General features: G+C 31.4%; 1 protein-coding gene across 10 annotated transcripts in view; it reads right to left on the bottom strand.

The window, feature by feature from the left end:
- Positions 1 to 23,154, bottom strand: part of qtc (GRIP domain-containing protein quick-to-court) — a 64,876-nt gene that overhangs the window by 4,124 nt on the left and 37,598 nt on the right. For 4 of the 10 annotated variants that reach the window (XM_076393770.1, XM_076393768.1, XM_076393769.1 and 1 more), the window contains exons 4-12: positions 14,141 to 14,273; positions 3,269 to 3,341; positions 3,109 to 3,183; positions 2,869 to 3,037; positions 2,662 to 2,822; positions 2,400 to 2,612; positions 2,175 to 2,346; positions 632 to 727; positions 374 to 463 (exon numbers count right to left, since the gene is read on the bottom strand). In XM_076393770.1, coding sequence (XP_076249885.1) covers positions 374 to 463; positions 632 to 727; positions 2,175 to 2,346; positions 2,400 to 2,612; positions 2,662 to 2,822; positions 2,869 to 3,037; positions 3,109 to 3,183; positions 3,269 to 3,341; positions 14,141 to 14,273 — 1,182 coding nt within the window. The remainder of the gene's footprint in view (positions 1 to 373; positions 464 to 631; positions 728 to 2,174; positions 2,347 to 2,399; positions 2,613 to 2,661; positions 2,823 to 2,868; positions 3,038 to 3,108; positions 3,184 to 3,268; positions 3,342 to 14,140; positions 14,274 to 23,154) is intronic. The other 6 variants (XM_076393773.1, XM_076393772.1, XM_076393771.1 and 3 more) reach the window with 5 other exon arrangements.

The raw sequence follows: 23,154 nt of genomic DNA, 5'->3' as shown, positions 1-23,154 counted from the left end.
AACTTGTTTGCTGCGCAAAAATTAGAGATGACATATTGCATTAGCTCCAACATATGGCCGTAAAATAACTTTTGTGTAATTCTAGACTAAGCTCTTTGGCCATTACTGAACTTTTCAGACTACCCATCTCAGTCGAGTTTTATTAAGAAAGCTCAAGCACAGATATCTAAAGAAAACATATATGTAGGTGCTACAAGAAATATGATCATGTTTCATTTTCGCCACGTGCACGAACATTTCTAATAAATTTCGGCTTATAAGAAAGAGAAATCAAATACTAAATCTTCAAATTACTGGGCCTATGCCTGTTGTGAAGCAAATATCTACAGGGTGCACTAATTAAAAGATTCACAATCGAGACGTTCTTTTTTACCTTTCGTGCACCGAGTACCCAAAGCGATAGCGCCTCTTTGGCGCTCAATAATGGTTGTGAGTGGTTAGAAGTTGACGCGTATTCTACGTCCTAGAAAACGACAATACACAAGGGTTATGTTTATGAATATTGCGCAAATACCAATATTGTTCGATTGGTATTTGCTTTTGATTTAAATGGTGAACGTTCACAAAACCGTTTCACTAGCCAAAACAAGAAAAAAACAAGTGTTGTCGCTGACCTTGTTACTCATCTTACCTTTATATTCTCTAGTTCATTCTTGGTTACTTGTAATTCGTTGAGTAATTCAGGAACAGAAACTCTATTGGGGTGTTGTCTAGCTATTTCCATTACCTAATAAACATTTTAGATATTAGACAAAACAGTTTTAATTAGGCAAAACAGTTTTAATATATATTATGTGATGCATATTTTGTGATGTATGTTCATTTTAAAAAGACATTTATTGAGGAAAAATGGCACATCATTTTCTACAACCTTTTTCCATCTTTCCAGCAATATGTTGATACCGTATCGAAATAACAATATGGGTTGGCGGCAATCTAATCATGAATCTATTTTCGCATTTCTTCAGCATTTCGAGAAGATACACCTACCAATTCAAGCTACAACAGGGTATCCTCCACAACACTTTTTTGCAATAATACACTCGTTCAATGTGTTCAATTGACGTTGGTAAACATCAGCAGTAATAGCTTATCAGGTTTTAGCAGTTCGTAATACATTACACAATATTCCGCTTCAATGTGGATTGCTCTCTAGGTCTAACTCATGATTGCGCTTGGGATTGTCGAAGTAGATCCAACATTTAACAAGCATGTGTGCTTAATAAATAGTTTTTTACAAATTGCACAAATTAACATGAATAAACTGTTGATGAAAAAATCATCGTATTTTTAACCGACTTCGAGAAAGGAGGAGGTTCTATGTTCGACTGTATATTTTTGTATAGAGTAAGTCGTGATCTAGCTGATCAAAAATGTCAAAAGGTGTTAATGTATTGATTTAAATTTGCAGGACAAGAAAAAGGAGTTACCCGGTCAGCTCAAAAAATTGAAGTGATAGCGATCTGAAGGTATGGAAGTAAATCAAACACTTGAAATATAATCCAATTACTACCACAAAGAAGGAATCAGAATGAAAACTAGCCACACTTTGTATTGTGATATACTGCTTTAATGATAAATGAGAAAATATATTTGCATTAAACTATCAACGATAACGGTTTATTATAATAACCTCAAGAGCTAGAAGTATTCAATTAAGCCCAGCTCAACAATCTTCTTCAGTTAAAATTATTAAATAAGAGATCATTTATTGTGAATTGCCAAAACGAAATGAAAATATAACTAGGGATCGTTATAGACTACAACTTAAAGAACTTAAAGAAGAAGAAGAAAATGACTGGAATACTGCGACAAGACATGGCAAAACAAAACTCAATTAGTATAAAAAGTTTCTGGAAACGTTCAAATAAGAAATTCTGTCTTATTCATTGCATTCTCCAGATGTTGAGCTGCTGTGATTACCTTTTTTTGATTGCATCTGAAAGAGTTCAACTCGGGATTCGTTTCTTGACTGAAAGATCGGACAAAGTAGTATTAGCTATTTTTCTCAATTTCATTTTAAATGAGGTGTTTTATTTTCTATTTATATTTCCATACTACTCTAATTTAAAAGAATGCGAAGAAGGAAAATATATGATGTAGGTATTACCTGATTAATACAGGAGCTTTGCAATTTAATATAATATAATGAAAATATTTCAAATCTAACTTACTGCGTTTTCTGGCTCCTTAACAACCGACGGACTTGGAGAACTAGTGTCTAAATAGGTCTTCTTAGCGTGTTTTTCTTGTTCTTCCAGTTTTCGACTAGCCTCCTCCAGTTGCGATTCTAATTCCTTTATCTTTTCTTTAGCTGAATCCAATTCTGGTACCAACTCCCAGTATCTATATCGAAAAATTCATGGAGATCTATTGTTTAATTCAATTTTTAGCGTTACCTTGCATTAATCTCTGTTATTCTTTGTAACAATTCTTCAACTTTATCATTATGCTTTTGCTTCAGATGATAGGTTTCTTCCTCGTGTGCTCTGATAAGTTCTTGAATTCTTTTCTCGTATTCCATGATTAATTTGCTTTGCTCGGAGTTTTTGTCCACAATATGGACTGAACATGCTTTATCAGATGTTTCCGTCTTTGTTTTATAAGGAGACCTAAGAAAAATCTATTAGCTGCAAGTAAAGTTGTACAACATATACATGCCTTGTGAAGTCATCATTAGAATGAATAGAGGAGTTAGTACCATCATCGAAATGTCCAGAATCGGCAAAGGAACTATTCAGTTCTGTTGGTACCAGATGAGAATGAATATCAACAACATCCCCATCTGGAGTGGTTTCTTCACTGGGGTTTTCCTGAAAATACTAAGAATAGTCGAAATTTAACTTGAAATATTATTTCTCATCTTACCCTTACAGTAACCGCATCACTGCTGTTTGATTTGTCTTCTGGTGAGCTAAGGGCAGCCTTGTATAGCCTTAATTCTACAACTTCTTTGGTTAACTTAAGAATATCGCTATCTTTCTGTTCCAGGTCCTTTTTGGCTTGATGTAAAAGATATTTTAATTTTTTAACTTGCCTGTAAATATATTATTTACAAATTACAAATGCAAATTACTTATAAGTGGTCTTCTTATATAGTAAATTTACCTGTGCGCTCTTTGAGTTGGTGTTAGGTAATCCTCTCCCGATATTCCCGCATTTTGACTGCAGTGAAAGACATATCTGACACAATGAAACGATTTAATTAATTCAGTATGGACAGAGATCGTTTCCTTGTTCCGAAGATGGTAGCTATAAAAATACTTACTTCATGCTCCTTCCTGAGAAAGTGGTACCATTTCTGGCAACGCTAGCATGTTCGCAGGACGCCACACTGCTGCCTGCAATCACGTAAGTCCGTCAATTAGCAACAAACAGTGGAACGACAAAAGCAAAAGTAAAAAAAGTATCATGAACGGTGTCACGATATACCTGTCTATCGCAAGTTACCCGAAGACATACCGGTTTCAGAACTGGTAACAATTAGGTCCAAGATAGCGATTTTCATTAAAAAAACAGACCGTAAAAAGTTGCTGACATTTTGTTTTAATTACTAGGGAATGTATTTCTTTTGTACATATATATTAGCGTTTTTGTTGAATTGAATCTATCTTATTATTTATTTAATAATAACTGAATTTATGAAATTTATTTATTAATAAGCTATATCTCTTATTTGCATTTTCATTTACGTCCTGTCTTACATATGGGTGATTAACTATATCTGATACGTTCAGGCATACAGTGCAACGTGTTGAGTTTAATTTTGTAACCCTTGTACGCAACTAATACACCGACTATAAGAATAATTACAGTGGCAACACTAACTAAACCGAAGTGGTAGCGTTCCATGAGGATTGAATATTAAGAAATAAAATATTTTTACAAAAAAATTGAACTGACTTCAAAAAATAAATAAGGAACTCACCAAAATGTAAAAAATAATGAATCTTTTAACACAAAAGAAAAACGTTTTAAAACAAAACGTGTACGTAATAATCGTTGTAATAACTAAATAAAAATCAGTTTGAAGTCGGTACCGTGCCCAAACAGTTATATTAAATTAGATTTGTTTTGCTTCTTTTTAATTTTGTGTTTATGACAAAAAATTATATTATTATTTTTGTATTGACGGGTCAGCATCGACTTTAAACTGAAATTCTAAATTGGTCACTGGCAAATCGGTAAGCTTAATACCGTGTACTGTAGTTCGGAAAAAGGAGGCTTTAACATATATTAACAGAAATATACCCAAGATAATTTTATTTTACATAGAAATTTAACCGACTTCAAAATATAAATAAGGAACGCACTAAAATGCAAAAAATAATCAAACTTAGACTTTAAAAAAATCAGTTTGAAGTCGGTACCGTGTTCAAACAGTTATATTATATTAGATTTGTTTTGTTCCTTTTTAATTTTGTGTGTACGCCATTATATTATTATTTTAGTATTATATAAGGGCTCAGCATCGAGTATTACAATGCATAGCCCAAGTAAAAGTACAGCCCCCGAAAATAAGGAATATTACCTAGTCTAGGTGATTTGTCAAATTTTCCAACCAAACTAGAGAAAAGTTGGTGCTCTGTTGGGAATCGAACTCTTGACCTCCACGTGTGGGCTTAATTTTCGAACTATTACACCATAAAAACAGTTGCCTGTCATGTTTCTACGACTTTTCATATGATATGGCTAGTGCTTAAAAAGCAAACTAAATGGTTTTTACACTGATCTTTTACTTTTTTTTACTTTTTGAACACTTTTACTCCCGATTTTTCGTCACAGCGATTGAGCAATGACATTATACACAAATATCTGATTATTTCAGATAAAAAATATGCCAAAACATTGTGCGTGCCTTTTAAATTTGAATTCCCTCTTCCCCTCAACAGATCCTAACTTGATTCCAATGGGACCACCTCGGAGGGGCACTCTTTCACAATAAAAAACTAATCTTGAAAATCGCTCCAGAATTGACGAAGAAATCGGCGAACATACATTAAAAAAAGTATACAGCCGAATATAGAACCTTGTCCTTTTTTGAAGTCGGTTAATAAATGCATTGTTTAGATTGTACAAATCTTTTATTCCGAGAAATTGGCTGAGTATATTTTGTTTAAAATATTTTTCATTGTCAACATATGGTATATCCGCATTGAAAAATAATCTACCCAATATTTCGAAAGAATTATTAAAACAATGACTATGAATGTGAATATGTCGGATTTGATTGGGCTTTCCATTTAAGTATTTTCATGTAGATGTTCACAAATATTTTCACAGAAAGAGTCACTTGGTTAGATTTTTTCTCTTATAGGAACAGTTTGTATTCGATATTTCGCTCAAACGTAATAGTTTTGTTTGAATTTTCATTTTCGCGTTTTCGTAGATTTTTGGGGTTTCCACGGTGTTTATAACTTAGCATTATTATATGCTTCGATTCGAATAAACGATGCGTTTCATCTGTCACGCCCGGTAAACAAAAGGAGTAACTTCTGTTGAATATGGCAGACATGAAGTAGGACATGACAACCTACTGAAGCATTTCTAATATTTATTTAATTGATTTAGCAATAGGTGGCAAGCGCTGTCGTGCAAAACATAACTTTGCGTGCCTTTTAGCATATTCAGTTTTAATGTGTTCAGTTATTCTTTATAACCACATGCCGTCGCAGTGTTACCAAGTTTTAACAATTAACAAAACGGAAAACTCCGTTATAATATCACATAAATACAAATCATAATTTTGGTATAGGGGTTTTCAATGGTGGCGGATCAATGTTGCCTGTTTGTGGTGAAGTTTAATCTGTTATTTATCATTTAGTCACTGATTGCCGCTACTGTACCGTTTAGTTACGGCAAATTATCGTGGCCAATAACACGATTGAGTTGTAGGGTCAAAAATAACAAAATTGTATTATTTAAAAGACCCAATTTTGAAAAAAAAAATCTTTACAGTCCGAGGCATAATTTTAGATGAATGGTTATGTAAACAAGTATGATTGGTCGACAAGCAAACAGGTCAATTGAAAAGTCCTCAGCCTGACACATAGATGGTGCTACTAGAATTAAATTCATATGTTTTTTAGTTAGCCTTAATGATCAAAAGATGCGTGTATAAATTTGACAACTGTCGGATCATTAGTTTGTGAATTATACCATTTTGAGTGAAGCAACTTTTGTTATTGTGAAAAAAATGGATCAAAAGGAACTTCGCGTGTTGATAAAATATTGCTTTTTGAAGGGACAAAATACAGTTGAAGCAAAAATTTGGCTTGATGCCGAGTTTCCGGACACTGCCCCAGGAAAATCAACCATCAAGGATTGGTATGCTAAGTTTAGACGTGGTGAAATGAGCACCGAAGACGGTGAACGCAGTGGACGCCCAAAAGAGGTTGTTACCAACGAAACCTCTCATTCACGAATATCTGGATATGAGAAAGCTCTGTGCAAAGTGGGTGCCGCGCGAACTTACTTTTGATCAAAAACAACGACGAGTTGATGATTGGGAGCAGTGTTTGAAGATGATCAAGCGTAATAAATCCGAGTTTTTGCATTGATATGTGACAATGGATGAAACATGGCTCCATCATTTCACTCCGAAGTCCGATCGACAGTCATCCAAGTGGACTGCACACGTTGAACCTGATTCAAAGCGTGGTAAAACAGTCGGCTGGCAAGGTTATGGCGTCTTTATTTTGGTTACGGATTTTCATTGACTTCCTTGAAAAAGGAAAGGAAAAGGAACAGGAAGGACCATCAACAGCGACTATTACATAGCGTTATTGGACCGTTTGAAGGACGAAATGGCCGAAAAAACGGCTGCAGTGCTGTTTCACCAAGACAATGCACCGTGTCACAAGTCAGTGAAAACGATGAGCCCTATTTTGAAGCAAAGGACAAATCGTACTACAAAAATGGTATCACCCTTGAAGGGAATTATGTTGAATAAAAAAACTAATTTTGACAATAAAATGTGTTTTACTATGGTAGGCCGGGGACTTTTCAATTGACCTGTTACATAAAGTTCACCCTTTGAAAGATAGAATCAATAGAGCTACATAAATCTGATAACCGATTTCTTCTAGCTAAAAATGAATGATAATTTGGCGGACAATATCTAATTCTAGAAGAATGACGTTAGAAGAGTTTATTAAAAAAATCCATCTTAGTAAGAATGCTTTCTCAGTGTCGATGGCAGTAATCCAAAATTAGAACTTATAAGAGACATGTTAAATTTACATCAACTCCTTGAGCTAAATCGTCACTATATATAAAATATATCATGCAATATCATATTAAGAAAAGGTAGCTTGTAACTAATTAAATCTAACTAACCATTAACAGCAATTTAGAAGATTAAACAGTAAATACCAATGGATTAATGAATATAATGAACAATTGGACATCTAAAAATAACCTATTTAGTAATTTCAATCAGTAGTAAATAGTATTGGGTACGGCAACAAAAAAATAAGCCAGTAATATTTTACTACTGTGATTAAATAAAGTAAGATATACAAATCGTTGTATTGTTCTTTATGAATTCTTTTGCCTGGTCACACTCTCAAAAATTGCGTGAAGCTATTCGATTTAATAGATTAGAATTATAGGCCAATATCTCTTTTTATCATAACAGTATTGCACTTTCTTATATAGCATTGGGCCGGCTTGGTGGCGCAGTGGTAAAGACGACAAGACGGTCCACCTACTGTTACGGGATACTCGCGGGTTCAAATCCTGCTGGGGTATAGTGGTAAAATTTATGTTTGTGATTGTTTAATATTTGTGATTATTCTAGGTAAAAGTGTAAAATACGACAAGGAAAATGATCCTAGTCACTCCAGTAACCAAGCTGGGTAAGACCGAATGTCTTCTGGGATGATTTCTAAAGCAGTTAAGCGTAAAATAATTTGGTTGTTATGGACAAACAAATATTTTTGAGGACGGGGTTTTGCGTCAGTGAAGAGGATTAAGAAATAGTAAAAAATGTTATACGGAATCCAACAACTTCTTTTAAAATATATTTGAAACTCTTCTTTTTACTAGCAAGGGATTATCTGGACTGAACATACAGCTTAAAATGCTCTGGTTAATCCCAGAAGACATCTTACCTCGCCTGGTTACTGGGATCATGTTCCATGTAGGATTTTTCACTCTTGTCTAAGGACAATCATAAACGTAAATTTACGACCATTCCCCAGCAGGATTCGAACCCGCGACTATCGCAACAGTAGGAGGACCGTCATGTCGCCTTTACCAGTGCGTCAACCAAGCTGACAATCTAATAATGACTTGAAGAAGTACAAAAATGTATAGAAATAACATGGTCCAAGTTATATTCTCAAATTTGGAAAGGTAAATAATTTGTTTGTATTTTATTTCAATAGTCTTACTATTTTTTAATTGCCGTATTATAATAATAATTGTCCGGATAAATTTTTATTTAATTAAAAAGGTTTTTTGGAAATTATTGACGAATTGATGAGAACAAACTGTTAAGATTCTTGAAAAATTGTTCAGATAAAGTGGACTTATTTTAAAAGTTACTTTTTCTTATTTATTTACACATTTTTGTGAATAATATTAGTTTTATGAACCTATCAATCTACATCTAAAGAAAAAGTTATACACCCACTCGATGAAAATAAAATTATCTTAATGAAAGTGGCCTATATATGTTAAATTTTCTTTTACTAGATAATGAAAATGCACGGTATTTTGTTTTGCTACTTTCGTAATAAACCCTCATGAAACAATTTATCTTCATGCAAATAAAACACTTTTTTACAAAATTGCGCTCAATTTAATATGAAACTATTTCCTAAAGGAAAACCGTTTCAGCTACAACTTTCTCTGTAATAACCATTTTTACGTGTTGTTTTTTATCGCTATCCTTATCGTGTTAATTAAAGTGGCAGCTCGTTTTGTTTCAATGGTCTCGTGCTTTTCATGTCGTGAGCGGGATTAATCAGGAGGGATATGTAGGGTTGCCTAACGATGCGTTTCATTTGATAAATTGGTATTGATTTGGCTAGCAATTATTAGCAATTATATTATCTAATTATTGGTTCTGGGTAGATTCTGGATTGATTATTCAAGTTTTACATTAGTTTGTTGTTCTCCCATATTTCTGGCAATATGGCGATACCGATTCGAAAGAATGATGTTGATTTGACAACTATCCAATAATCTATCTATTTTCACATTTCTTCAATAAACTGGGTGTGGCAGAACTTCCCATTGCAACTGCAACACTATATCTTTAATAAATTAACAACGGATTGCGCAGCGTTTTTATGCGATTTGCTAATTCCACCATAAGCACAACAAAACCTTTAATATCTACAGCGTTTTGAATTGTCCTAATACTGACATTTGAACAATGATGATATTGCATGATAACGAAAGAGTTTTCTATAGGATTTTTCAATAAGGCCGCTCGATGTTGCTAGTCTGTGGTGGCCATTTTGTCTTCGCGCCGTCCATTTAATCTCCCCTTCAATCTGTCAATTTGTTACGATACCAATTCAATTTGAGAAAATATACTATCAAACATACCTCTAAACATGGTTTTATTTGATCATTTATAAAATCTCTATTACTAGAATAACACACCGTATTATAAAACATTATCTTCTCAAATATGCTTTTAGGCAAATGTTCTTTCATCATATATCGGTATATCGGATATAATTACTTCTGCATTTGTATTAACTGAATAAATCAATAACACTAAATGGAAAACCGTTATTTTATGTAGGGAAATGTCAAAACCATCGCATTTAATAGTTAGGTTAGGTTGGTTATGAGTTGTTTATATTTATAGTTCGTATTTTTGTCAACAATCTTAAGCATCTAATACAAAAATATAAATACATAAATAATATAATAAAAAAAAAGAGACTGGAAAGACTCACATCTACTTTTATGACTGAAGAAGAATTAGAAATCTACCCAAATTTTAGCTTATTTATATTAATATTTTTAATGAATCACACATTTTAATTTTTTTATATTTTGTCTATGTTATATTAAAATTGTCAGTGAATACATATGATTCATCTAGCACAAGGCTATAATGATATTTGATTGATTTATTTATAGACCGGAAAACATTATTCAAAACAATAGAAATTTGCAAAAAAATATATAAAATGGAACAAAGTGTACCAAGAAAATATTATTTTGATTGTATTGCTAAATCCATCGTATTGCAATTTATTAGTACAATTTTGTTGGCGTCCTTGTATATACAGTATATTGCAAAATTAAATTACGAATAAATTAATCGACAAAAAGAAAATTTTAGTTAATTTACATTAGTAGAAGGTACTAACGATACATGATTTGATATTTGCTGATGTTATAAAATTGTAGACGTTTGTTAGTAACTATATATTTAGTACGAAGTAAAATAAGCGACATTAAGTTTGTATTTTACTTTATGTATAATGTTTCTATGATAATATTTTTAAAGGAAATTAACCTAACATTGCCGTTCGATAAATAACTCGATTAATTTGTTTACAAAAAACACTATGGTATTACTAAATAGAAAATTTGAATTATACTTCCATTGTTACATAACTGTACTTTAACAGTTTTCAATCAACTCAACAGCTTTTTTAATTATTTTTCTATAAATAATATATATTGTTCGGAAAGCCATTTTGACTTTATTAATTTAGGATTTTTTTATTAATATGGAGAATAGACTTTCTTTTAGTTCTGGTTTAAATTTGGTATAGTCTTATTTTAATAATCAATGTGATTTGAACTCCCCAGAGACTTTTGTGGCGTAATCGACCTTTTAGATGGAAAATATAGCAAACAGTTCTAAAAAAAGCGTTGACCACACTTATAGAAAGCGATCTGAAAAATAGGATATTAACATTGTCCGGCTGCTACCGACTGCCAACTGTGAGATTTAGAGAGAAATGTTCGGAGCTCTGCGGTACTAATAGTAGCGTGTTGGTTGAGAAGTTGAGAAGTTGGTTGAGGGGCTCGGGATTGCTGATAATGTTGATGATTGGTTGCATCAATGTTATATTCCTGCTATTTTTGAATATTTGCAAGTAGTTAAAATTGCTAAAGTGGTGAGAGGAAAAGTCATTTCGGTTATTTCATGTTCTTCAAAGCAAATTTAAAGTAAATTTATCCAAATAAATTTCATACATTAATTAATTATATATATTTTTTTCGACTACTCTTTATTACTTCTCCGATAAAACCATGATTCCATCACTGCAGCACTTATGAGTTTTTTAAATTTATGATTTTTATTATTTTGGAGAATATACTTTGTTTTAGTTCAGTTAAATTAGTCAGTTTTAATAATCAATGTGATTTATGAAGAATGTAAGTAAATTGGCGTTGCAGATGTTGCTTCTTATCCAGATTATTTGAATAAAGTGGTTATGTTAGTCTCAATAGAAGTGAAATGTTCTAATGTTGCATGGAAATAAAAGTACTGTTGATTTCTAGTCAAGAATACAGCTTTTATATACACCTAATATTTTTACTCATTATATAAATGGCTTTTAGAATTTCATGATATTTCACACTGTATATTATTTTGTTGGTTCAAATCAGTTATTATAAAATTAGTAGATTAAATATAATTTTTACAATATAATTCGAGAAAAGAAAATTTAGTGTTTCGCTTCTATCTCATTTGGAAATGTATTAATCAATATATATGGGTCATCAACCTTTACGCTGTAATATTAATAGCGTAGTAGCAATTTGTTCTTACTACCGTAATCTTTTAATTATTCCCACAGTAATTTGAAAGTTAAACCATATATCTTAATAAACTGTATTAATATAAAATCAATTCGTGTAAGTACTACAATAAATTATTGTGCTATGAAATATTGCCGATTAACAAATGTGATAATAGTGACGTTTTAATATTTTGTCTGTTAATTGTTCAGGATGCGAGAATAAGTGCATAATTGGAAGAACAAATTACGTAAAGAGCAGATACAGACTATTTTGGTTTTTACATGCCTGTCCAGTGAAAGGTGAAGGAATTCCTCAGAGACTTTTGTGGCGTAATCGACCTTTAAGATGGAGGATACAGCAAAAAAAAGCATTGACTACAATCATAGAAAGCAATAAGAAAAATAGGATATTAACATTGTGCGGCTGCTACCGACTGCCAACTGTGAGGTTTAGTGAGAAATGTTTGGAGCCCTGCCGAACTAATAGTACCGTGTTGGTTGAGAAGTTGAGAAGTTGGTTGAGAGGCTATGGATTGATGATAATGTTGATGATTGGTTGCATTAATATTTTATTCCTGCTATTTCTGAATATTTCCATGTAGTAAAATTGCTAAAGTGGTGAGGGGAAAAGTCATTTCGGTTATTTCATGTTCTTCAAAGCAAATATATCCAAATAAATTTCATACATTAATTAATTGTATATGTTTTTTTCGATTGGCCTTTATCACTTTTCCGATAAAACCATGATTCCATCACTGCAGAACTTCTGAGTTTTTTGGATAATAAACCGAACCAATTGAATTTTACAAGATTTTTTGAAACCAGATTCACACCATTAAAGAGCTTGTAGAGATTGAAACAAATGACAATCGGATGGGGCAAGGTCTAGAACATACGGTGCGTTTTGTTTCATTGTCCTCCTATTCATTTATTCTGGTTCTTTTTTCAATCGCCTGCTTCAGTCGTATTAGTAACTAATGATTTGGCCAGATTTTAGTAACTCGTTATCAACAATTCCTTTCTAATCTCACCAAACATTTAGTATCACCTTTCTTGGCGTTAATGTAGGCTTTGTAATAGTTTGTGAAGCTTTTTCTAGTTTTCACTACTTTAATCCACTTTCCATCGGCGATTTACAAATGAGAATTTAGCCCATTAATGTTTTAACTGTTAAATCATGTGAAACATAAGTACCAAAATTATTAGGTTTCCAGTGTTTTGTAAGCTGTTCAAAAATATTTTATGGTTTATGTTCCGTTCCGTTCCGTTCCGTAATGATGTTGTTAAATGAAATAGTCGACCTACTTCAATATATTAAAGAACTTCTTAGATTTCGCAGGGCTTCATTCATTTTGAACATTTAAATTTCCGGAACAAAATTGAGAGAACAAATTCTAACAATGGCGTTCATTTAAGAACCACCAACACTACATCATTTATGATGAATCGACGCTGATTTTTTTCATGTAAAAAAGTTTATAGAAGAAAGTAAGAGGAAAAGTAAAAGCAAAAATAAATATATACGTAAAATATGACAAAAATTAGTAAATGAAGGACGCTACCTTTATGCATCGAATATTCTGAGGACTGTCACTTTTTAAAGGAGCTATGGTATTAATTGTTTAACTGAATAAGTATTATTAAGGATATGCGACTTTTCCATCAAACCTATCATTATAGATATTTAGTTTAATAATCTTATCAGTAGATACGTCTTGATTATTTTTTATTTCACTGACAGTATCGTATTACTTGGTTATAGTTTATTAGTGATAAAGTTTTCAAATAAGTTATAGCATCATCATTATATATTTAATTTATATGCTATTTGGCTACAATAATGAAGGAATTGATTTTGTATAATTAAGTTACTTAATTCATTTAGATTTATGATATACTGTAATTAGTAACATAGAGCTAACAAATAAGCTGATAAATTACTCAGTGTTTGAAGACAGATGGTTGAACATTTTATGCTATACGCCGTATTCTTGTGAAAAAATGTTTTTATATAAATATTATGATCAACCTGAAAGCACTTACTTAACACTCGAGCAGACCTTTCGAATGAATGACAGTAATTGAATGACAGAATGAAGTAATTCAATTACAAGGAATCTAGGTTTCACATTAATTGAAACCATGAAAATCTGAAATGTTGTTGTCTGGCATCCAGAGTCCTTATATACTATATATTGTACTATATATAGGGAATTATAATTAAAGAACATATTAAAAAAGTGTACTAAATCCGAAAGTATTGAAATTTTGAACCGAATGAAAATTCAGGTATATTTTAACAACTGAGAGGCCATTGTCGCAAATTTGAAAATAAATAAGGTCATATTACCATCAATAACAATATAACCTAGTGATAAACAATTAAGTATAGTAATATAAAAAAAACTTACCTATACTAGTAATACTTTCGTTATCCCAGTTGTCCAGATGTGTTATCGAGTGATTCTTTGCCGGCGAAACTGGATTGCTGCCAATTGACGGCGACTTTGAACTAGTTAGGCGCGTACTGGACAATGATAACGACTGAAAGAGACAATAACATCATGAATGGTGAGGTCTCTTGGCGACAAAAACCGCAAATTAAAGTGAACGCATTATAAAGAATCAAAAATTTCTCCAAAAAGCGTGAAGAATCTGTTCTAGATTTAAATTTATTCTGGGTTATGTGCGTCAATTTCTCTAGTAAACTGACACCAATACATCATTGGTAACGGCGATTTGTTCGTTATTAAATTTTGTCGCGCCCGCTTGTCCTATTATTGTTAGTCGCTAACAGCTGATTGTCTTGCCTTTTTCAGTTTCATTTCGATGAGAAGTGTTCGTTGCCGTCGATGGAAACTAACTAACACGAGACGTCGTATTATGTATGAAAAGGAAATAAATATGCAATTCTCAGGTTCTTGCGTTCATGGGAAACCTTACAATGGTGTGGAAAAAAGGCTTAAGATAAAGCTTTTTCACAATTATGATATACTGTTGCAAAAAATTCAATACAAGAACATACAGTGCGGCTGAGAAGTTAGAAGTATTTTATTTAATAAACTATCAATGAGTTCACCTTATTAATTTATTACCTTATAGATTTTCAAAAGAATATTCATATATTATTAATCACTTATTCACGCAATATTTTTGTTGAGTCAATCAATAAGTAAGTCAGACTCGAATTGCATTTTCGCAGTACCTACAAATTGAAAACCGTAGTTATTTCTCAAGCTTTAATTATATAAACATTTTTTCACCTTTATTAGGCCTACATTTTCCTTCACTGAAATCTCATCTCACATATAGTAATTTCACTGAAAAAACAACACGAATTTACTGAATTACATCCAATATATTCAGGAGTTCCACAAGGCGGTGCATCGGGACCGATAGTCTCCGATATATCTGCTATAACATATACAGCTGATCTATCGACTACAAAAATCACTACTGTGTCATTTTCGAACGAATCTAGCAGGTTACGAAGATTCAGTAACAATATTGAAGAACCTTCCAACACACCTTGATAAAATATAACTGTGGCTGAAGACATGGCGTATTAAAGTAAATTAAACAAAATCTACCCATGTAACATGCCCACCAGTGAAAATCAATAATTGCTAATTTCTCCAAGCTGAGGATGTTAAATATCTTGAACTATCTTGATTATCTGATGAAAGCTATCAAGTTTTCATTAGATCAAGGTATTAGGTATTGCCATATGAATTAAAACTTAAGCCTATTTGGTCATATGGAATCCAACTATGGGGTACTGCCAGCAAGTTTAATATAGCCATTATTCAACGGTTCCAAAACAAAGTAATTCATACCGTTGTCGATGCTCCGTATTGTCTTTGAAGAAGTGATACAACGTGATATCCCTTTAGAACCCATAATGAGTATAATTCAAAATGGTTGTGTGTGCTTAAAAAGAGTTTTAGCGTACCCCAATCTGTTAAATAATTAGTACTAGTCAATTAAATGTGCGACGTGATAGTGAAGTGTGCAGACTAAAATGTTTAATACCATCCGATCTAATTATAAGACTTATATAGATTTTCAAATAAGATTTAAAATAAGATTAACAAATTAAAATAATATGATGTACACGTTCCGTTGATATCTTTAGAGTGTCTGCTGTTTCATTAATTTCAAATTACGGCCATTCAAAATCATTTTATGGATTTTTAAAATATTTTCGTCGGTAACAATCTCTTTTGGGCGTCCACTGCAATTAAAAATCAATGTTTTATCAATACGCGAAATTCTATTTTATCCGTTTTGTTCATAATAATAAACGTTGCTATACTCAACATTCACAAACTCATTAGTTACAGTTGTTGGATCGTTGATCCAACAGCTGTCAAATTTATACACGTATTTTTTGATGGTTAGGGCTAACTAAAAAATATTTAGATTATTAGCGTTATCTATGTGTCTGGCCGGGGACTTTTCAATTGACCTGTCAAATTTTACCTCTTGGATCATACGAGGATTGGCGTGGTTTATAACAAGATTAATGTCATGCAATTCTTGATATAGCGGTCGTTTTTCTTTTAATACCTGCAAATTTTAATAACAGCTAATGTCTTACATTTTAAATAATTTTTTAAGGTTTTTAATCCATGAACACATTTGTTGAATAAGTTATTGTGAGTGGGCAAGAGTTTGGCAACAATCTTCGTTCAGCAGCTACTTTAAATTCAAGTCTTCGAACTTCTTCATTGTCCCGGGTCGTTGTGTGTTTTCCACGTGGAGATCTAAATTCTCTAACTTCTCTTCTGATCCGAAACCTCCGGAACTATTCCAAGCATTTTTTTGCTAATAGTGTCATACACATAATTAATGCATATGTCTCTATTATTATTATACGCTATTTTGGTAAGTTGACTTTTTTCGCGATTAAAAGTAAAAAAAAAACATATCAAATTTCCATCTACTCTTTTGAGCTCCGTTTTTTTTAAATGGCTAAAAGTGTGTTGGATAGTGTTGGTGAACGAGAACTTTTGATACTCTTGATGATAAAAATGCCGCCAAAAGTTTTAAAGGAGGTATACGGAGAGATAAAATTCGTTATTTCGATTTGTAAGACAAGAAATCATTCGAAAAACTAACAAAGTTATGTCGTAGAAAATTCGTGGAATGCTTGGTCTTGTTAAGGCTGGAAATCGTGCTGGGAGTTATCTTCTCAAGAGTGGACAAACGCCTAAAAAGGAATGATAAATAAATAAGGAAATTGGTTCAACACGAATTGAAACCTAGGGATATTAATTTGTATCGAATTATCACTGGCGATCAAGAAAATCCTTCATAATAATATTTATCGGTTTCATAATAATATTTATATAATACAAAAAATGTTTTTGTTTTAATTATTGAAACAACGAGATATTCCGCTAGAACTTATAACGAGTATAATTTAAAGCTTTAGTGTTAAGTACTTGAAAATAGTGTCAGTGTACTCAAGATATTTTATCAAAATATTAACATTATCAAAATTGGACAAATTAATTTGAATTATTTCTTTTAAATAATTAGAATTTGCTATTTTATGTTTGAATAGCGGAATATGAAATTTCTTCAAGTGATAGTCCTAGTTCTTTATTTTCAAAACAATTTGTTATTTATACGATTTTTTAAATTACATTTTGCATTGGATATGCTTAGTACAATCTTAAATTACAAATTAACTTATTACTATTGTTCTGTTGTACTTTCATTAATACACAAGCAAGGCTAGTACGGGATTAATACATCAGTATGTATTTCTCAAACTAAAATACTAATCTACTTAAGCTATACACTAAACAATAAGCATTGGTAATTAATGGATGCGATGGATTACTAGTTGCTTTGATGTTTTAGTAGAACCCCATATTTGCACCCCATAGGTCCAAATTGGCTTTGTGATTGACTGATAAACTAGTCTCTTTGATTTTAGGTCAACTTGAGAGTATCTCCCGACTAACCAGTACAGTTGCTTGACTTTGAGTCTAAGCTGCTTTGTTTTTTTTTAACATGATGTTTTCAATTTAACCTATCATCAAGATTTATTCCCAGGTATTTAGCTTATTCTGCTTGAGGAATCGGGCATCCGTAAAGTGATATAATTAGGTTTTTGTTATTTCGTTGCAACGCAAAATTAACATAGACAAATTTATAAGATTAAATACATAGTTTTTGAAGTGTTTAAACCAATATCGGCATGTTGCTTCTCACAGAGTACCGTTGCCGTTTGACTTATCAGGGATTATGCACTATTATTTGTTTGTGATTGATATATTATATACTGAATAAACTATAAATAACAGTCACTTAAATTGGAGCTTGCTTATGGATGTGTTACCTTTATAAACTATATTCATTCCGACTCTCTTGACTGGAAAACGGCGGAAACTTCCCAATATTATTCATAAATGATTACTGAAGCTCCTGTTATAATGTTAACATTATTCATGGAATATTTTTTTCAAATCTTAGCTTTAAGATGTTGTATATTTGTTGAGCTAAAAATCGATGCCAAGGCGACGAGAGGGCGTCGCGATTTCGTCTTCATTTCACTGAATCATTTAAGATTTGCCAACTTTTTTGTCATATAAAATGTTTCAAAATAATGTGACATATACGGGATTTACATTAGCATAATTTGAAACTAACTCAAGAAAATGAAATAATAGAAATATTTTTTACTATAATTGATAGAAATATTAATTTAGTACATATTGTTGCATGTTGGCAACACTTCCGTTCAAATAATATGACGCGTATGTATTGTTATGTAACGCGTAGTTATATTTCAATCTTGTAGGTTATATTTCAGTGTATTTTTGCGACAGTTAAAACAATCGATCATTAATTAACACTCACTGGAATAGTATTATTTCGACAAAAACAATAAAAAGGTAGCTCTACAAAGCTAATATTCATGAAAAGGCAGTGATTGAAAAACCCTTAATGACGGAAGCCTACTCTAATATGCGAAAGAAGTGGTGCTACGATCATAACATGTGGGCAGTTGATTAATGGAAGAATGTGGTATGGTTCGATGAAACATCGTTTACATTTTTTACTACAAATGGTCGGGTTTATGTATAATAGTTACATTAGTGTGTTATATTAGAAGAACCCCAAAAGAAGGTGACGATCCAGATCCACGTGGTCTACGATCCAGACGGCCTGGTTCCTACAGTCAATCATGAGGGAAGTTCCGTTATGATATGCATGGCAAAATCAAGAAACGTGTACCATTACTTGGATATCTTAATATAAAAAGTGGTAAATATGGTTTGGTCCTCGTGTACCGAGGACTGTTGTCTAAAGCTGATATTTAATTATCATAGAAAGATTGTTTATGGTAAATTATTTCACTCTAATTGAAGCTGAAGGTGAGCTGAAGGTAGTTTTTAATTTATAATTTATATTTTAATTTCTTGGAAAAATATTAATTTACTGAATATGGATATTATTTTGCTTTTCTTTTATTACTTTAAGTTTCAAAATGGACTAGACGTTATATATTGAAGCCTAAAGAGTGTTTTTTCTAATCAGTTTTATAATTATTTAATGAAGCTGGAGAAAAAGAAGAAAAGGAAGCTTTACTACTTTATAAAGCATAAAGTATTGTATAGCAAAATAAAAGGATTAAAAGATGATGCAGGTCTGCATGAATTTTAACATGATAAGGGAGTATGAAATTCCAATGGATTTATCGATAGATGAAAAAAACCTAAAGAAGTTTGTTTTTGTATGCACTTGATCAATAAGTATATTAACTTAAGTCTCTTGACAGAAACGTTATTCTTATTCTTGTTTTAAAATGCATCTAAATGAATATGTAGCAAATAGTTATGAACTAGCTCTTGGCGATTTTGATTTTGATGGAGAAGTTCAGGTACTTGAAGTATTGGGTATGAAGTCGCAGCAGAAGATCAAGTAAGGTTAAGATATTTGATGGGTTTCAATTCCGTTAGCAGGATGCCAGCTTTGTTATCCGTTTTTCACTTCGATACCAATTTGAAATAAGATAATTTTGTGTTAAAATTATTTTCTTTGTTGTTCAACTTTTAAATAGCTTTTGAAATTATTGCAAGCAAATGAAGAGTCTAAAGTTTATCTAGATTTCAAACAAAGTAAGTTTCGTAACAACAAGATTTTTTGTACAGTAATATATCAACTCTAATATATAGTGCTAACAATTTTAGGACGCAAATTTTTGGGATTATCAAAATTATAATTTTTTCGCCCTTTTTGAGTCTATTTTAAGTTTAATTTGCTCTGTAATGTTCTTTATTTATCTCTTGCTCAATTTACCTCGTCGTTTACATGTTAAGTATTATTTTATGGATTATACTTCGCACGCATGTCTTCAAACCATCTATATTAAAAATATAATAATGTTCCATATTTAACTTGTTCGTGAATTAAAAAACTGATTTTAAAGTTTCATCCCAGTATCTGATAAGAGTATATGACTTAGATTTAATATTACTAGGGTAATTTTGAGGATCTAATATAAAAATTTAACTTTTGTTTAGTTTCCATCTGCACTTTGTAATTTATGTTAGGATTTTTTAATTCATTTCAGAGTTGATTTTTAACCCATGCATTTCTAGCACCTTTTTTTTCTGAGTCATCTCCGTGATATTTTCTTAGTTTAAATTGTTGCAGTTTTGTTATATTTAAGACAAAAGTAGCACTTTTTATTTAACTAGGATCTAATGAATATAAATAAAATTTGGGTTTTAAAATTATTGGTTATTCAATAAATCGTCATAAATAATAACTTTTAAAATGAAGTTTTTTTTGAAGTTTGTTTGATTTAAGTTACTTCACAACGCATTGGGGTTATTAGCGACTGAATATATATATATATATATATATATATATATATATATATATATGTATATATATATATATATATATATATATATATATATATATATATATATATATATATATATATATATGTATATATATATTTGCGACTGATTATATATATATATATATATATATATATATATATATATATAATATTTACATAATTAAAGTTGCATTAGCACCGTTAAAGTGGATACCGTTCTTTCTACTGGAGATAATGAAAGCTTTCAACACCGACCGAACCGAAAATATTGACAAGATTGCCTGGATTTAATAAGAATCGATATTATATCAACGATTCGTTATTTGAGGTACTTTAAGGAAATTATCTATAGAGTTATTTGTGGAGAAATTGGTTTATTAAATTGAATTGTGCTTAAAATTGCATTTTCGACATTTATCAATTTTCATTTTTGATTTGGAAACATCTGTTGTCGAATTCCTTCATTTAACATTTAATGTTAAATATCATTAAATACTTTTACAAACTTACGATAATGCCCAATTGTCAGTTTTGGCTTTAACCATTTAATAGTAATTTTGATGTCACTAACAAAGAACGGCCTGGAGAATGAAAAGCTCGAAGACAAAGAATCATTACTTGCCAGGCAAAAAAAAGAGTTTATAGCCATAAAGTTTTACTGTGTAATTGGTTGGAGCAACAAAGTGTAGTGTATTTTGAACTGCGAAAGCCGAATGAAACTGTTACTGCAGATGTCTACCGATGTCAATAGAGCCAACTGTATGACTTATTGTTGCAAAGAAGCCAGCAATAATGAGTAACAGATGCAATGCATCTACTTGAATGAAAACATTCGACCATAAGTTACATGAACTGTGATGGATACATTATTGCAGCTTGAATGGGAGGTTTGCCGCACTCAACGTATTCACTAGGTATTATGAAAACTTTAAAGTGAAAAATGATCAAAATACATGCAAGAAATACTTAATAATATATGAATAATAGAAAATCGCATCATTAATGCAGCATTATTTAAATAAATTTGAATAAGATAATATTATCAAGATAAAATTTACACCCTTACCCTATTGATATAATTGAACTATATACGTAAGAATCATCATAATATATATTATTGCTATAAAAAATACTATTAGTTTCAAGCAAGTGTCCAAGGGGCACTAAAATTCTACGAGACCCATACTACTACTTTTTTATTATAAAAATGTTACGTTAGTCACGATATTTTTCTGATACTGCGGAATACGTCAAAAAATCCCTTCGAGAATATTCGGGGTAATTTTTGGTTAATTACATAAATCGATGTCGTATGCTATTATGGAACAATATGGTAGTGAAACAAGTGAAAATGAGTTCCGTTTTCGCACGGTGTTTTCTGTTTCATTAGCAATTCCGATTGTTTTCTCACCGTACTCATTTTATTCAAATTCCATTGTTTCGTGCACGGTACTATAAATAATCACATGGTACTATAAATAATAGGTGTTGTTCGGAGAATAACACCGTTTAAGATTTTTGTTTTTGTACTTTTATTTTTTTTGTAATAATAAGGTAATACAATATTTTATTTTGAGTATATATAAAATTTTCAATAGTTATTGTTTTTTGGAAATATTGTGGATTGATTGAAAGTTTGGATAATCCATCTACAGTTCCACAAATCCTTAATTTTCTCACTTCTTGAGTTCTTAAATATTTGATTTTTTTCAACATTTGGGGTTTAGCGAATTTATTTATATACATTTCAAAGACTAATCAATTATTAGACCTATAAATTAGTTGTCTTAAATTTGAAGCTTCATTGTAAAAAATCGGTATAATGTATTTAAATATTCAAGTATTGTCCATCGGATTTTATCTCCAAAGAACAATGTATCTAATACTATTCACGAATCGACCCACTTTTTGGCATCTTCATGAGAAGTCAAGCGCTGTTTAGGTAGGTCATGACACATATGTCTGTACAAGTAATAATCAGAAGGAGCAAGGTTTACAGAATACAGCGGATGGGATAGTACTTCCCATTTCAATGTTTCCAAGTATATTTTCGCCGATTTTGCAATATGTTGTAGGGCGTAGCCATGCTAAAGATTAACACTGTTGTATTCTTGCTCGAATTCCGGCCGTTTTCCGTCAGTTGTAGTCGATAACAATCTCCATTGCTGGTTTCATTAGGTTTTTCGAATACAGAGTATTCAGTAATATTTTTCAGTAATTTATTCAGTAGTAAAATGATAACAAAAAAATCAGTTAAAAGGTACAAAATATAAAAGCTTTTGGATCATTCCCATATTTTTCAAGTTATTGGAAATTGTTTCTTGTATTACTTTTAGCAATTCTACATATTATTCTTGTGTTTTGCATGGCTTGATATAAAGTAATGCTTTGAAATCTTCGTCAACGGGTTTTTTTGGCTGTCCAGAACGCTCTTTGTCTTCAGTATTAAAATCACTACTTTTAAAATATTAAAATCACTATTCGCAAATTCAGACATTTTCAATATTTCAACACAATTTTGTTTGTTCATACTTAGATGAAATGACACATGAGTTAGAA

This window comes from Rhynchophorus ferrugineus, unplaced genomic scaffold, assembly GCF_030347505.1.
Source record: "Rhynchophorus ferrugineus isolate W39M unplaced genomic scaffold, kcgeb_rfMv2 rfM1, whole genome shotgun sequence".
Taxonomy (NCBI): domain Eukaryota; kingdom Metazoa; phylum Arthropoda; class Insecta; order Coleoptera; family Curculionidae; genus Rhynchophorus; species Rhynchophorus ferrugineus.
This window is presented reverse-complemented; position numbering and strand designations above follow the sequence as displayed.